The sequence below is a fragment of the Sminthopsis crassicaudata genome, chromosome 2, assembly GCF_048593235.1.
Source record: "Sminthopsis crassicaudata isolate SCR6 chromosome 2, ASM4859323v1, whole genome shotgun sequence".
Taxonomy (NCBI): domain Eukaryota; kingdom Metazoa; phylum Chordata; class Mammalia; order Dasyuromorphia; family Dasyuridae; genus Sminthopsis; species Sminthopsis crassicaudata.
In genome coordinates, this window is record NC_133618.1 from 292,575,056 (window position 1) to 292,593,430 (window position 18,375).

General features: G+C 32.8%; 1 protein-coding gene across 1 annotated transcript in view; it reads left to right on the top strand.

Annotated features, from left to right (window-relative positions):
* The window catches only part of RPS6KA5 (ribosomal protein S6 kinase A5), a 203,126-nt gene that overhangs the window by 54,923 nt on the left and 129,828 nt on the right, over positions 1–18,375 (top strand). The window contains exon 2 of the mRNA XM_074289727.1: positions 17,262–17,333. Coding sequence (XP_074145828.1) covers positions 17,262–17,333 — 72 coding nt within the window. The remainder of the gene's footprint in view (positions 1–17,261; positions 17,334–18,375) is intronic.

Here is an 18,375-nt window from a genome sequence, read left to right on the forward strand (position 1 = left end):
TGCTGGGTCAAAGGGTATGCACAGTTTGATAACTTTTTGGGCATAGTTCCAAATTGCTCTCCAGAATGGCTGGATTCTTTCACAACTCCACCAACAATGTATCAGTGTCCCAGTTTTCCCACATCCCCTCCAACATTCATCATTATTTGTTCCTGTCATCTTAGCCAATCTGACAGGTGAGTAGTGGTATCTCAGAGTTGTCTTAATTTGCATTTCTCTGATAAGTAGTGATTTGGAACACTCTTTCATATGAGTGGAAATAGTTTCAATTTCATCATCTGAGAATTGTCTGTTCATATCCCTTGACCATTTATCAATTGGAGAATGGTTTGGTTTCCTATAAATCAGGGTCAGTTCTCTATATATTTTGGAAATGAGACCTTTGTCAGAACCTTTCCTTTTAAAAATATTTTCCCAATTTGTTACTTCCCTTCTAATCTTGTTTGCATTAGTTTTGTTTGTGCAGAAACTTTTTAGTTTGATGTAATCAAAATCTTCTATTTTGTGATCAATAATGATCTCTAGTTCTCCTCTGGTCATAAATTCCTTCCTCCTCCGCAGGTCTGAGAGGTACACTATTCTCTGTTCCTCTAATCTATTTATGATCTCATTCTTTATGTCTAAATCATGGACCCATTTTGATCTTATCTTGGTAGCTTCAACATTTCTAAAACAAAATTCATTATTTACTCCCCAAACCCATTTATCTTCCAAAATTCTCTTTTGTTATCAAGAATATAACTATCCTTCCAGTGATCCTAGATTTGCAAATTTTGGTGTCATCCTTAGTTCCTCATTCTCACTCACTTTAAATATCCTTTTGGTTGCCAATTCTTGTTTCTCATCTCCACAGTATCTCTAACAATTTTCTCCTTCCAGTACAGTTACCACCCTAATTCACCCTACTTTTTATTTAGATTGTTGCAGTAATCTCTCTTCTATCCTCACCCCAATCAGTCTTCTAAACAATGTAATCTTTTACATGCTTTGGCACACATTGCCTTAAAAGGACTTTCCTAGAGTCTGGGTTTCATTGTAGCATAACTTACTCAATGAGCTATAATGATGATTCATTACCTTTGTGTGGGGCAGTGACCTTTATCCAATTAAAGTCAGAGACTCTCAAGATTAAAAAGCAAAAAGGATTTATTACAATCCCACAAGAATGGGCAATTCTCAACAGACAAGGTATCATCAGTACAGGTATACAAAGCATAAGCTGCAAAAACAGGATTATATAGACCTTAAGGTGGAAATTCCCATCCCCTTCTGACCTTTTCTTCCATTGGCTGGGGCAGTCCATGCTTCCAATCTAGATGTAGAAATCAACACACAAAGAATACTAGCCAATGACACTCTTTACCATATTAGGAACTTAGTGCTAATTGTGGCAAAAAGGGCAAGAGAACAGGAGGGAAATGTTTATCTTAAGATAATCACCTACAGTTTTTGTCTATAACAAGGTATAATTAGGGTATAGTTTGAGGCCACATTTTTATGAGAGGGCTTCACTAATTTTACATCATTCAATCCCTCCTCTCACACCATTCTTTTTTTTTTTTTTTTTTTTGTATTCATTTTTCCAAATTACCCCCCCTTCCTCTATTCCCTCCCCCCCGATGACAGGCAATCCCATACATTTTACATGTGTTACAATATAGTCTAGGTACAATACATGTGTGCTCTCACACCATTCTTGATACTTTTTTTTTTTTTTGCTGAGGCAATTGGGGTTAAGTGACTTGCTCAGGGTCACACTTAACTAGGAAGTGTTAAGTGTCTGAAACCATCTCATCCTCGTTCTCCAATCCCTCTGAGCCTAGTTTGTCCTCTTATTCTACTGGGATCCATTCTTATCTTTTTAATACTCTTAAATTCTACTGGATCTCCCCCTCCAGGTTGTTCAGTTTTTAAAACCATCTTGGCTAGTGATGTTTGTACTACCCTTATCATCCAGGGTAGGCAGACAGGGAGTAGTATTATACCACTTAAAGCTATCAGTAGGAACCAAGAACCTGTTTCCACTAGCTGCCTCCAGATCAAGACTAATGAGATATTAAATGGTGAGAACCAGATCCGGAATAGGATCTGATGTCTTTGGTGATTTTCTTCACTACTTCATCAGTTTTCATCATCATCATCATCAATTTTCATATAGCAAGTGGACAGACTTAATTTTCCCCTAACTTCACCTTCTTTAGTCAACAAGTGTTCTAACATCAATCTCTGCTGGAGTACTGCTCTTTTGTCAGAGTGGTTTGGTCTGCTGACAAATTCATTGCTTTTGTCATCCGGTTAGTAATTATTTTGACCACAACCTCGAGTCTAATGAGTCTATTCAGGATATAAATTGGGATTCTGTACCCCCAACTTCCACTTGGGGGTCAACTATTACCCCTACCATTTGCATCTCTGGTAATTGGAGTAGTAACCCTTCACAAATAAAGATGTCTAGCACAAGTCAGAAACAATGGAAGTGTTAAAAGTAATAGGCATATGCATCTAGCAATAGATAAATGACTAGTCCAAATACTCATCTACTTATTTAGGATATAATGACAACATATTTTTAGATTGAAAATTGCAATATCTTAATATACTTGAATTATGCTCATGGTTTCTACTGGCCACTTTCTCTTTACTATAAGGGGAAAAAACAGGGACATGATTATAATAATTTCAGAACTGGTCCTTCAACCCTTAGCCTCAGAGTCCATACATGACAGGATAAAGCATCCTTAGCTCTGTTTCATGGTTGATAAGCAATCTTGTAATAACAATTCCACTTTATAGACAGACTCAAAAATAATCATGTAGATTCTTATTCAGCTTGGAAACTGAGTCAGAAAGATCCTACCTTAAGCAGAGGCCAAGTTTATTCTCCCTACTCTTGCCCTGATACTAACCTCCACCTGTAACAATTCAGGATCACATTTCTCTGAATAGCTTGTAGCAGTGGGTTACTGACTTGATGATCCATAAGAAAATCATACCTGAATTAAAAAGTCCAAATTATCTATAGTCCCAAAAGATTTTTACCTCAAATAGAAAATCTCATTAATCAAAGTTTCAGGTGAATTTAGCTCTCAAGGATCACATATCCTAAATAAATATTAACTATTATCTTATATTGATAACTGTAAGAGATTCATTGTAGAAAGTTCACAGCTTAACTTCATATTTAAGTAGATGGTTTTAAATTCAATATTACACAAATAACTTTACTTTTAGATGCTCAACAACCAATCTATAGCAAAACATGTTCAGGTATTAACCATATTCAAAGGGATCAAAGGGACAAAGACATAGACCACTGTTCTTTGAATCCCCCTAAACAAGGAGAACAGTTTTAAGATAACTCAATACAACCAATTAAAACTCACATAGAAAACAGAATATACTATCCTAATTTTGCTTTAAAGACCCCTATCAGAATTAACATTAATAATTTCTTCATCCTAAAAAATGTTACTTTAACTTCATCTAATCAAGGAGGCCCTATATCTTTTTCTGGAAATATAAATAGCAGGTACAAACATTCCTAACTGCAAAATTAATTTTAGAAGTTATAAATTGTCCTTAACAATCCATTCTTGAGATTCTTCCATAGGTCATTTAATCCTAGCATAATAAGTCCATTCCTTCTCAACATATGGACAGCAGTCTTGATCATCAGTAACATCTGATAAGGTCCTTCCCACTCTGTTCTTTTCAGGACTTATGAAGCACCCCATCTTCTGGGACAGCAAACTCCAAAGATGTTGTCTGGGCCAACAATCCTTGCTTCCTAAGGGCTATCTTCTGGAATACTAGATTGGTTTTTAGAACCAACTACCTTAGATTGTTCCTTGGTTCATAGTATCCTGTGCTCTTTGGTGGAGGACTCTCCCAGTCTTACCAAAGGGAAATAGGAGCACTCTTACAGACGCTTAACTGCTTAGAGTTTTCCAACCCCAGTTACCCGAGGCAGCTACTAATTCTTATCAAAGGGAAAGTACACTTACAGACTCTAACTACCTAGAGTCTCCCCACCCCCAACCAGACTCTTGCCTAGCTAGGTTGTGCATATAACTTACATGACTGATTTTAAACTTTTCTCTGCTGGCTTATCTCTAGAGCTGGATTAGTCCTATATAATTAATATTTAGCCTAGTCTCAGAGCTCTGCTTTTTCATTTTTGCTTTCTCTGAATGTCTCTGAGAATTTACCTATCAAAGCAGGAATACCCGAGCTAAATCCAAGGACCATTGGAGAACTCTCTGGAGGGTATCTGTGTAAGGACTTGGTATGGGACAGACTTCTCACAAATAGGAAATATCCTAGAATGTGCCCCCAAAACTGTGGGGAACAGCGATCCTTACCCACATTAAAATCAGAGATTCTTAAGATACAGGAGTGCAAAGCACAAGCTGCAAACACAGAATTATATGTAGAAGCTCCCACCTCCTTCTGACTTTTTCTTCCTTTGGGTGGGGAAGTCCAGGCTCCCATTTTAGATATGGAAATCTACCTAGAGATAAAGAATACTAGCCAATGATACACACTTTACCTTATTAGGAATTTAATGTTAATGGTTGCCAAAAGATCTGGAGAAACCGAAGGGAAATGTGTGTTTACCTAAGATAAGCAAATGTCTGCAACTTTTGGCTATAACAAAAATAATAAGTAATAATTAGGGTATAGGTCGAAGCCACATTCTTATGATAGGTTTTCACCCAATTTAAACCATTCACTTCTAAGATCCAAATACAAATTTTATTGTTTGTTATTTAGAATTCTCCCCACCTGATTCCTTCCTATTTATTCAGTCTTATTATATATAAATATTCACCATGAAATCCAAGGTTCAGCCATATTAATAACGATATATTTTCTTTTGCTTGAGGATTTTCTTAATTCCTCAGCTTTCAGTGTCTCCTTTCTAAAGTTAATTTGTATCTGATTTGTGTGTCTTTTCTATATGCTATTTTTTATATGCATGCTTTTTCTCATCTTTTAGAATGTAAATTTCTTGAGACATGGACAATTTCACTTTTATTGTTATATTTGTATAATTTAGGACAGTGCTTGGCATAATGTGCCAATAAATGCTTGTTTAAATACAAAATAAGAAAAGAAAAAAATTCTACATGCACAGCAGAACATGAGAGGATTCAAAATATAAAGCAATAAATTTCCAATTCAAGAAAGCCTATTTAATAAGCACTATACATTGTGTTTAAAGCTGTCTGTTTTTGCTTCCTTGTAGATTTTCTTTTGTTCTCTGCTGTACACTTTTTACTTTATTGTTTTCTTTTCCTTCTTCCTCCTCTCCAAGAGGGGGAGAAGTATATACATATATTTATACGGATGCACACATATACACACACAGAGATATCTGTAATCATACACACTATACACACACATATATTCATATGCCTCTATGTAAGACAATACAGTATTTGTTTATCCTTTGTTTCTCTGAAGGTAAATAACATCTTCATAAATCCAAGTCTTTCCATATTTTTCTAATTTTACCAGTTATGATTTCCTATACCACAGCAATATTCCAACAATATACTGGTTAGAATAACATTGATTAATATGGCTAACATAGTATAATTTTCTTATTTTCCTCTTTTGATTAAATCTATTTTAGTTTTAATTTTACTGAGATCATGATTATTGCCCCTGCTTTTTTATTACCTAATAAATTCTGCTCATCTTTATTTTATATTTGTGTGTGTATATATATATATTATATATATATATATATGTATATATACACACACACATATATATATGCATGTGTAGTATAGGTGTGTGTGTGTGTATATATATATATATATATACACACACACATATATATATGCGTGTGTATATATATATGTGTGTGTGTGTGTATATATACATATATATATATATACACACACACACACACACACACACACATATATATATATATATATATATATATATGTAATGTATCTTTTTTGGTTCTGATCTGTTTTTATTTTACAATTTTTTTAGTTTTCAACATTTTTATTTTGTTTTCATTATTTTGATTTCCATTTTTTTTTCTTTTCCCCTTCTTCCCTGAGCCTCCCCAAGACAGCAGGCAATCTGATATAAGTTATTTATGTACAGTCATAGTAAACATTTCCATATTAGTCATGTTGTGAAACAAGAATTACAATAAAATGGGAAGACTATGAGAAGGGGAAAAAAATGTGAAAGTGATATGCTTTGATCTGCATTCAAACTCCATAATTCTTTCTCTGGATATGTATAATATTCCATCATGATTCTTTGATCATTGTATTGCTGAGAAGAGCTGAGTCTATCATAGTTGATCATCATATAATCTTGTACTATATACAATGTTCTCTTTGTTCTGTTCATTTCATTCAGCATCAGTTCGTGTAAGTCTTTTCAAGTTTTCTGAAATCTGCCTGATTATCATTTCTGTGCCACTTTTTAGGCATTTTGTTTTTGATGGGTATCTTCTTGATTTCCAATTCTTTGCCACTACAAAGAGAGCTGCTATAAACATTTTTGAAAAGTAGGACCTTTTTCACTTTTCATGATTTCTTTTGAATATAGGCCTCGTAGTTATATTGCTGGATGAAAGGGTATGTATAGTTTTATAGGTCCTTTGTGTATAGTTTCAAATTGTTCTCCAGAATAGCTAGATCAGTTTATAACTCCACCAACAAAGCATTGGTGCTCTAGTTTTCCCACAAAACCCTCCAACATTTATCATCTTTTTCTGTCATCTTAGCCAATCTGATAGGGGTAATATGGTACCTCAGAGGTGTTTTAATTTGTATTTCTCTAATCAATAGTAATTAAGAACATTTGTTCATATGTCTTTTTTAATTTTAATTCTTCATATGAAAACAGACTATTAATATCCTTTGACCATTTATTAAATTAGGAGTGATTCTATAAGTTTGACTCAGCTCTCTCTATACTTTAGAAATTAGGTCTTTATCAGAAACACTGTCTGTAAAAAATTATTTTCCCAGCTTTCTGCTTTCCTTCTAATTTGGTCACATTAGCTTTGTACAAAACCTTTTTAATTTGATGTAATCCATCTCTTCTGTTTGGTCACAAAGTCTTCCCTTCTCCATAGATCTAACAAGTAAACTATTACTTATTCTTCTAATTTGCTAATGCTATTTATGTCTAAATCATGTACCCATTTTGACATTATCTAGGTATAAAGTGTTGATCTATGACTAGTTTTTACCCTCCTATTTTCCAGTATTCTTAATAATTTTTATCAAATAGTGGGTTCTTATCTCAGAAGCTGGAGTCTTTGCGTTTATCAAACAGTAGATTACTATGGTCATTGACTATTGTGTCTTGTGTACCTAACCTATTCCACTGATTCCCTACTCTTTTTCTTAGCCAGTACCAAAGAGTTTTGATGATTGATGCATTATAATATAGTTTTAGATCGGGTATGACATTTTTCTGTTGCATTTTTTCTCTCAATAATTTCTTTGTATGTTCTTGACCTTCTGATTTTCCAAATGAATTTTGTTATTTTTTTTCTATCTCTATAAAATAAATTTTTGGTAGGTTGATTGCTATGGCACTGAAAAAGTAACTTAATTTAAATAGAATTGTAATTTTATTATATTAGCTTGGTCTACCTATTAGCAACTGATGTTTTTCCAACTGTTTAGATCTGATGTTAATTGTGTGAAGTTATTTTATAATTGTGTTCACATAGTTTGTCTTGGCTATAGTTATTTAAAATGGAATTTTTCTTTCCATCCCTTGCTGCTGGACTTTGTTAGTAACATATAGGAATGCTGATGATTTATGTAGGTTTATTTTATATCCTATAACTTTGCTAAAGTGGTTAATTATTTTGAGTAGTTTTTTTTAGGATTCTTAATGTGTATTTTTTATTTCCTGTCCCACCTGAATCCTCTGCTTTTTTTATCTGTTACCTTGTCCTTCTATTACTTAACCTGCTTCCCTTCTGAGGATCCCTCCTTTTCTTTTTCCCCTACTCTTTCCCTTTGCACTCTTGTTTCTATCTGAATTTAAAAGATTTTTGTAGCCTTTAGGCATATATGTTATTTCTTCTTTATCCCATCCCCATTAATCTGTACAACTTTCTGTCTACCCCCTCCCATTCTTTTCTTTCACCCTCTTATTTTTTCATAAATTTAGAAAACTTTAATTCTCTTCTAAATGTGTATGTTCTCTCTTTAAGCCATATCTAATATGAATAGAGTTCCTTCTAAAAATCCCTCCATTATCCTTTCCCTTTTCTCTAGCCACTTATCCTCTTATTTTTTGAATTAGAACTTTTATGCCCTTTTATTTCATATATATATATATATATATTATATATATATATATATGTATATAAATATATATATATAATACCTATATGTATTTTTAACCCTCTTTAACCCCTTTCCACTAAGAGTAGAGTTTCAGAACTACTAGCCCTTCTCCCCCATCTAATTCTCCATTTATACCTCATTTGTATAATGTAATTATTCTTCTTTCCTTTTTCTATATGATTTTGCTTTTTAGAATCATATGATACTCAGCTCTACCACAGTCTTTCTTTTGAACTTCCCAATTACTAATGGCAGTCTTAGATATACAGTTTACATTTCCACATAAAAAAATAAAGTTTGTTCTTATTGGGTCCCTTGTAATTTGTCTTTGATGTTTACCTTCCCTTTCTCTTTGATCTTGTATGTTAAATGACCTGTTAAGTTCAGGTTTTATTGCAACAAAATCCTGAAAGTCTTGCAATTCATTAAATTTCCATTTTTTTCTCATTCAGGATTTTGCTTAAATTTGCTGGGTGTGATATTTTTAGCCATAACTCCAGTTCTTTTGTTCTTTAATATGCTAAGTAAAGCCAAAATGGGTTCGTGATTTAGACATAAAAAAATTTATTATATAAGCAAATTAGAGCAAAGCATATTATAATTACAAAAAAGTTTTTACACAAAGACATATCTTAGTAACTGGAGAAAAAATAATTACTTGTGAGTAGGACAAGAAAATATAGTAGAAATGACTATACTATCTAATTTAATTTACTTATTCAGTGACACACCAATCCAATTACCAAAAAGACTACTTTATAAAGCTATTAAAAATAATAAACTCATATAAAGAAACAAAAGGTCATTAGAGTAGGTAATGAGGAAACCAAATTATTAATCTTTGCAGATGAGATGATGGTATACTTATACTTAGAGAATTCTACTAAAAAGCTATTAGAAATAATTCACAATAATTCATTTCTGCACACTTATATTGTATCTAGGATATACTATAACATATTTAACATGTATGGGACTGCCTGCCATCTAGAGAAGGGGGTAGAGGGAAGGAAGGGAAAATTCAGAACAGAAGTGAGTGCAAGGAATGATGTTGTAAAAAAAATTATCCATGCATATGTACTGTCAAAAAAGTTATAATTATAAAACTAATAAAAATAAAGTAAAAAAAAAAATCACAACTTTAGCAAAATTGCAGGATACAAAATAAATCCACATAAATCCTCAGCATTTTTATACATCACCAACAAAATCCAACAACAAGAGATACAAAGAGAAATTCCATTCAAAATAACTGTTGATAGCATAAAATATTTAGGAATCTATCTACCAAAGGAGAAACAAAAGGTCAAAAATGTTATGAAAATCAATTTTAAAAAATAAATGGAAAGGAAAAGAACCTATTGATTATCTCATGCTCCAATCTTATATTCTAATACAAAATTATACTTGTCAAAAACAGTTTTTACTGGGCAAGAAATAGAGAAGTTGATCATTGAAATGGATTAAGTACATAGTATAGAGAAATGAATGAGCATAGTTAACCTAGTGTTTGATAAATTCAAATATGTGAGTTACTGGAACAATAACTCACTTTTTAATAAAAACTTCAGGGAAAACTGGAAAATAGTCTGGCAAAAACTAAATATAGGCCAGCATCACGATAAGTTCCAATTGATATGCAATTTACACCCAGAAAAAGGTGATATCATTAATATAATAGGGGATCATGGGAGAAATTACCTGTCGAATTTGTGGATAGGGGAAGGATTCATGACCAAATAAAGTAAATGTTTATTAACTGACTGACCAAAAAAGAGAGATAAAATAGACAATTTAATTATATAAAATTAAAGTTTTTACTCAAAGAAAACCAATGCAATTAAAATGAAAAGAGAGACATGAAATTGGCAGCAAATTTTTGCAGCAAGTTTCTCTGATAAAAGACTCATTTCTAAGATTTACAGTGAACATAGTCAAATATTTAAGAATTAGAACCATTCCCAAATTAATAAATGGTCAAAGTATATAAATAGACAGTTTTCAGAGGGAAAAAAATCAACTCTGTAAATAGCTTTTGAAAAAAATGCTCTAAATCACCCAAATTAAATAAATTCAAGTTAAAATTACTCTGAGGTACCATCTCACACCCATCAGATTGGTTGTTGTTTAGTCTTTATTTTGAAAGAGAACAAATGATATCACAGGGTTATGATTTGCATGTGAATTGCCTTTAAATGAGGCAGTTTTTGGCTTTATTCTGTCTTTCAGAATCATTAAAGTCTAGTGGCAAGGCCAAAGTCAAGATGACTGATGATGTCTCAAGATGCAGTGAATGACCTTGACTTCTTTGATGCCTGATCAAACCTTAAATGTTCCACAGTGTCTACTTAATCTGCCTTGATTGCTATTGGAACACACTGTTCTCATCTGCCCATTCTCCTACAGGAGAAATCTTTATGTGCTTGAACCAAACCTCTTCCTAAATCACTGATGGGTTTGAGGACCTGAGGGGTTACCTTTATTCTGGTTTAGCTTTTCTACTGAGACAGTTTACCCAGAATGTGATTGCTGCACAGGCTACCACTGAGTAGCACAGTGGATAAAGTGTCAGCTCTGGAGTCAGGAGGACCTGAGTTCAAATCCAGCCTCAGCTTTCTAACTGTGTAACCCCAGACAAGTCAATTAGCTCTGCTTGCCTCAATTTCCTCAGCTGTAAAATGAGCTGGAGAAGGAAATTGAAAATCACTCTAGTATTTTTATCAAGAAAACACCAAATGAGGTCACAAACTGTCAGACATAACTACTTGGTAAAATTCACAAAAATGAAAAATTACTACTTGGAGGGCTAAGGGAAAATACTAAACCACTATTGGTAGAATTATAAACTAGTCAAATCATTATGAAAAGTAATTTGGAACTGTGTTCCCCAAACTATTAAACTATGCATTTTTGACCCAGTAATACTGTCTCTAGATTTATACTCCCAAAGAAGTTAAAAAGTAAAGGACCCATGTGTACAAAAATATTTATAATAGCTTTTTTTTGTATGTGGAATACTGAGGTGTACTTGTCTTTGTTGATACCAATATATCTAATATATTTGCCATTGTTATTTCCATATGTTCTTCATAAGTATGAGTATATATTGTGAATATATTTTATGTCCTACTCTTTTTCTGAAGTAATTTATTACCTCATTTTAATATTTTGTTGTTGGCTGGCTAAAGTTTTCTAGTTATTACCATTGTATGTTATCATGAACATACCTAAAGCATCTCAGTAATTTAAGACTGCAGATATCTGTGTATATGTGTGTATATTTATATGTATGTATATAGTTATGTGTATGTAATTTGACCCTCTCATTTTTAAGATGAAATTATTTAGTCTCTGTATAAATTTTAATTCTTTCTTCAAATACTCTATATTGAGTATAATATTTATTGTGGTGGGATTGACAAAGAATATATTTAACATTTCTAATTTTCTTCATTTGTTTGAATTTATTTTTATGCCCTAGTACAATTGGCGTGTGTGTGTGTGTGTGTGTGTGTGTGTGTGTGTGTGTGTGTGTGAAGGTGACCTGGGCAGATGAAAAATATGTATGCTGCATTTTATTCCCTTTGAAAAGCAACAGAGACCCATTATATAGGTAATCTGAAAAATCTTGGTCCAATTTTGCCTTCTGGAATATGATATTTTAAGCCCTCAGGAAGCTGTCAAATCCTGGGTAATCCTGAATAATTTTTGTCTGGTAGCTTGCAGAACTTTTTCTTATAATTGAAATGGCTTTCTTCCATTCCTTAGCTCTTGCTCTTTTCACTAGTTCAGACTTTGATCTTGGCTCTTATGCTTTTTTCCCTCAATCCTTCTGTCTTCCTCTTTATGATTCATTTTCTAAAGATGAAATCAGTTTTGTTTGGCACTATTCATTTCATGACTCTACCTTCATGAGACCTGAGATTTTTAATTGCTATCTTACCTAGAAATCCAAGACCATGTAAATCAAAATTACATCTATTTATACCTTTTCCCCCTATCAGTTAAATTGCTATATGTAGTGGTTATTTTAGTTAACTTTTTAGTGTGGCATCCATTTTTCCTTCAAACCAATGATTTTCCAAACTTTTCAGTCTATTAATTCTGTTTTTTCCTTTTTCTTTTTTTTGCTGAGGTAAATCGGGTTAAGTGACTTGCTCAGGGTCACACAGCCAGGAAATGTTAAGTATTTGAAGCCAAATTTGAACTCAAGTCCTCCTGACTTCAGGGCTGATGCTGTATCCACTGTGCCACCCAGCTGCCCCAGTCTATTAATTTTTTAACAAGGCAAAAGACTATCTGCCTGTATCCACTGTAATTTCTATCTCCATGAAGCAAAATTAAAATTTAAACAATTTAAAGAAAGAATATTACTATTTTTGATGCAAATCTAATGAAATAGAGGGTTTTTTTTTCCTTTTTTTGCTGTTTGTTTATTTGTTTTTTTTTCTTTCTAGTACATTTTTTTTCTTTTTTTATTGAAGTAAGTTTATTTTATTTTATTTTTAAAATTCTTTATTTTTTAAAATTTTTAAAATTTTTATTTATTAATTTTTAAAAAAAATTCTTTATTTTTTATTTTTTTTTTATAATATTATCCCTTGTATTCATTTTCCCAAATTATCCCACCCTCCCTCTACTCCCTCCCCCCGATGACAGGCAATTTTACATGTGTTACAATATAACCTAGATACAATACATGTGTGTAAATACCATTTTCTTGTTGCACAATAAGCATTAGATTCCGAAGGTACAAGTAACCTGGGCAGACAGACAGTAGTGCTAACAATTTACATTCACTTCCCAGTGTTCCTTCTCTGGGTATAGCTACCTCTGTCCATCATTGATCAACTGGAAGTGAGTTGGATCTTCTTTATGTTGAAGATCCCCACTTCCATCAAAATACATCTTCATACAGTATTGTTGTTGAAGTGTACAGTGATCTTCTGGTTCTGCTCATTTCACTCAGCATCAGTTGATGCAAGTCTCTCCAAGCCTCTCTGTATTCCTCCTGCTGGTCATTTCTTACAGAGCAATAATATTCCATAACCTTCATATACCATAATTTACCCAACCATTCTCCAATGGATGGACATCCATTCAACTTCCAGTTTCTAGCTACAACAAAAAGAGCTGCCACAAACATTTTGGAACATACAGGTCCCTTTCCACTCTTTAGTATTTCTTTGGGATATAATCCCAATAGCAGCAATGCTGGGTCAAAGGGTATGCACAGTTTGATAACTTTTTGGGCATAGTTCCAAATTGCTCTCCAGAATGGCTGGATTCTTTCACAACTCCACCAGCAATGTATCAGTGTCCCAGTTTTCCCACATCCCCTCCAACATTCATTATTATTTGTTCCTGTCATCTTAGCCAATCTGACAATCTGACAGTACCTGTAGTGGTATCTCAGAGTTGTCTTAATTTGCATTTCTCTGATAAGTAGTGATTTGGAACACTCTTTCATATGAGTGGAAATAGTTTCAATTTCATCATCTGAGAATTGTCTGTTCATATCCTTTGACCATTTTTCAATTGGAGAATGGTTTGATTTCTTATAAATTAGGGTCAGTTCTCTATATATTTTGGAAATGAGACCTTTGTAAGAACCTTTACTTTTAAAAATATTTTCCCAATTTGTTACTTCCCTTCTAATCTTGTTTGCATTAGTATTGTTTGTACAGAAACTTTTTAATTTGATGTAATCAAAATCTTCTATTTTGTGATCAATAATGATCTCTAGTTCTCCTCTGGTCATAAATTCTTTCCTCCTCCACAGGTCTGAGAGATAGACTATTTTCTGTTTCTCTAATCTATTTATTATCTCATTCTTTATGCCTAAATCATGGACCCATTTTGATCTTATCTTAATATATGGTGTTAAGTGTGGATCCATATCTAATTTCTGCCATACTAATTTCCAGTTTTCCCAACAGTTTTTTCCAAATAATGAATTTTTATCCCTAATGTTGGTATCTTTGGGTTTGTCAAAGATTAGATTGTTATAGATGTACCCTTTTTTGTCCTTTGTATCTAATCTGTTTCACTGATCTACTGGTGAAATAGAGGGTTTTTTAAAAATATCATATGAAAATAAGAGAGACAGCTTTGCTGTCAGGTGTCAGAACCAGGAAAAACTGGTTTGAAGTGCTATTTCTGATATACTAACTTCGTGATGCTGGACAAGCCCCTTAAGTTGTAGAACTGTTGCCAGTCAACTTTAGTGATGGCAGTTTCTTCTCCAAAAATTCCCTACACCAATGAAATCATAGGTCTGAACCAAAGAAACAGAAAGGAAGTTATTAATTCATGTTATTAACAAAGGTATATAACTATGCCATAAACAGGATGAGAGGGCAACTCAGAGGTCATCAGGAAGACCTTTTTAGGTGACCAATGGCCTTTGGACTACATATTATTAAAAAATCATACAGAAGAATATAACTTCATAGTAATAGTAAGTAATTATAAGGTATGTGGATAACCCATTATATACTAAAAAGTAGTCCATGTTTTCACTGAACTTTATGGTTAAAAACCACGTTATGAACATTATTATTAATAATAAGAAAAGTATTAGTTGTTTACAGTATAATGAAAAGTTTATTTCCATTCTCCAAGATAGCTCAGGTCCAGAGATTGAGAAGATTATGAGTAATTTTAGGATACAGAAATAATTTTAGAAATTTGTATCTCTTAGTTCCTATTCCATGACTAAAATATTGATATTGAAGGAAAAAAGTCAAAATTAATCTTTGTCATGTGTAAACAGATATCCCTAAATATGTTTTAATTTATATTATTAGACACAATAGATAATATAGATTATTTAGTAAAGCACAGTGCAATGGTACACTGGATAGAGCAGTTAGGAAGACATCTTTCTGAGTTCGAATCTGACCTCAGACACTAACTATGTGACTCTAAGCAAATTATTTAACCCTGTTGGCCTCAATTTCCACATGTGTAAATTGAACCAGAGAATAAAATAGCAAATCATTCAGTATTTTTACCAAAAAAAACCTCATATGATTAGAGAAGTGTAAATTAAAACAACTTTTGAGGTACTTTACACCTCTCAGATTGGCTAAGATGATAGGAAAAGATAATGATCAATGTGGGAGGGGATGTAGGAAAACTGGGGCACTAATACATTATTGGTGGAATTGTGAACTGATCCAACCATTCTAGAGAACAACTTGGAACTATGCCCAAAGGGCTCTCAAACTGTGCATACCCTTTGATTCAACAGTGTCTCTACTGGGCTTGTATCCCAAACATAAAAGAAGAAAAAGCATCCATATGTCCAGATGTTTGTGGCAGCCTTTTTTGCAGTGGCAAGAAACTGCAAATTGAGTGGATGCCCATCAGTTGGAGAATGGCTGAATAAGTTTTGGTATATGAATGTACTGGAATATTGTCATTCTATAAGAAATGATGAGCATGCTGATTTCAGAAAAGCCTGTAAAGACTTACCTGAACTGATGCTGGAATGAAGTGAGCAGAAGCAGAAGAACGTTGTACCCAGTAACAGCAAAATTGTATAATGATCACCTCTTCCCAGCAATGCAGTGATTCAAAACAATTCTAATATATTTGGGATGGAAAATGCTGTCCACATTCAGTGAGAGAACTATGGTCACTAAATGTGGATGGAAACATACTATTTTCACCGTTTTGTTTGTTTGCTTTTTCTTTCTCATGGTTTTTTTTTTCCCTTTTAGTCTGATTTTTCTTCATTGTTTAAAATCATTGCACACATTTATCAGATTGCTTGTTGTCTTGGGGAGAGGGAAAGTTAAAGAAAGGAGGAAAAGAGTTTGGAACACAAAGTCTTACATAAATAAATGTTGAAAATTATTTTACATATATTTGGAAAAATAAAACATTATTGAGAAAAAAAAGAAAAAGAAATCCTAAATGGATTTAGAGAGAGTCAAAAAGCCACTAAAATGACTGAATAAATTAATTAGAAATGGATGTCATTATTTTAGAATAGAGTTTCAGATACAAAAAAAAAATACTATTCATTAATTTGTGTGAGCTAACTGGTAGTTTAAAAATGCTTTAGACTTGGAAACATAAAGGTCTGGTGGTGTTTTTTAAAACAGAATTATGATTACTATAGAGTTTTTGTTACTCATTTTAGAGTTACCTTGATGTCTAGTATCCTCTGAGGTCTTTTTTTCAGTTTTAAATCTATGATCCTATGAATTCTTAGACCAGGAACTAAGTGCTCTGCACATAATGCATTCTCTATAAATATTACTTATTTATTGCTTCACAAGCATATATTAGCTGAACTGTACAGAACTTAAGAACTAGTTTATCTTGAAATACATAATTTTGAGAATATTTTAACATATCTTAGGCTCAAATTTTTATTAAAATAATTATTAATAGTCATAGGAAACGTTTGAGCAGTCTATAATAGCAAGGAATATTTTAAAAGGATTTATGCAAAAGAATAATTTTTGCGAGTGCATATAGTTTATTTTTAAAAATATTATTTAGTACCTATTTTCATAGATTTTTAAAACTGAAAAGTGTCTTAGAGATTACATAGTCCAACTCTGGCATCATTTTCCAAATTAAGAAAGAAAGAAAACCCCATGAATGACATGCCATAAGTTAATTTAAATGATACAAATTAAGTTGCACAGCATATTAGTAGTAAAACTGCTGCTAATCCTGGGAATACAGGATCATGGTCTATTGTCTTATTTTTGTATTTGCTCCTAAGTTAAAATGACATTTTAAAAATATTTAAAAGATACCAAATAAAAAGTCAATTGATTTTATTTTTCAAATATTTTTGTATATTTATGTTAACAGACTTTTGATATCTGATAGTATTAGATATTCAATTTGCTAAATAGATATTTTTAACTTTTTTTTGTTTGTTTTTAGCTAATTTAACAGGACATGCCGAGAAAGTGGGAATTGAAAATTTTGAACTTCTGAAGGTTCTAGGAACAGGAGGTAAGATTTTAGGTTTTATTTTCAGAATAATAGTTGTTCATAGTTATTTTTCATTCATTAGATTTATAACAAAGTTATCAATGAACAAATATTTATTAAGTTTCTACTATATGCCAGAGACTTTGCTGGTCACTGGGAATATCAATATATAAAAAAGAAATAATTTCTACTGTAAAAAAGCTTACATTGAAACAGAGGAGCAAGAAACACATATAAAAGCATATGCAGAATAAATATAAATAAATGCAAATAAATACAAAATAATCTGTAAAGAGGGTATTGGGAATTGTTGGGGATGAGGGTAGATTGAGTCTTGAAGGAAGAGAAATATTCATTAAGAGAAAGTTCATTAAGGAAGGTGCCATGGCAGATGACCAGTGCAAAGGCATGGAGACATGAGATATGGAGTATTGTTGTAGGGCAGTTTTCCTGGATCTCAATGTGTATATATATATATTTTTAATCTAAGTTCTTTAAATATAGGAATTTCAGGGATAACAAGGAATATTTAAAGCATGTACACAAAACTATAAAGTTCAAAAAATGTTTTTATCTTAAATATCCAAAAAAAAGAGCACTCATAGATAGATAGCATAACACAGAAAGAAAATGGTGAATCTCCATTTCATATTGCTTACTTTAAAGGCATATAATACATTCCATATATTACTTTTAAAAGTGTCTTACTTGGGGGGGCGGAGCCAAGATGGCGGAGAAGATACACGCCACTGTGTAAGCTCCTTTCTTCCTCACAACCAACTAGATTTAATCAGCCTCAGAAATAGCATTGGACTGATAGAATCCACAAGGACTGGAAGCACGACTTACCAGCTGAAGAGAATCTGGAGTTTCAGCAGGAAAGTTCAGCTCCCAGGGGAGGAAGAAGAGAGGCCAGCGCAGACGGTGGGGTAGTGGCACACTGCGCCGGTCGCGCTGGGGAGGGCTCTGGGATCAGAGAATCCACTGACATAAAAGAATCTGGCACAGGCTGTTAGCTCTTCTCTGCTTATAAAACAGCAGTTCAGAGGAGAAATATAAGCCA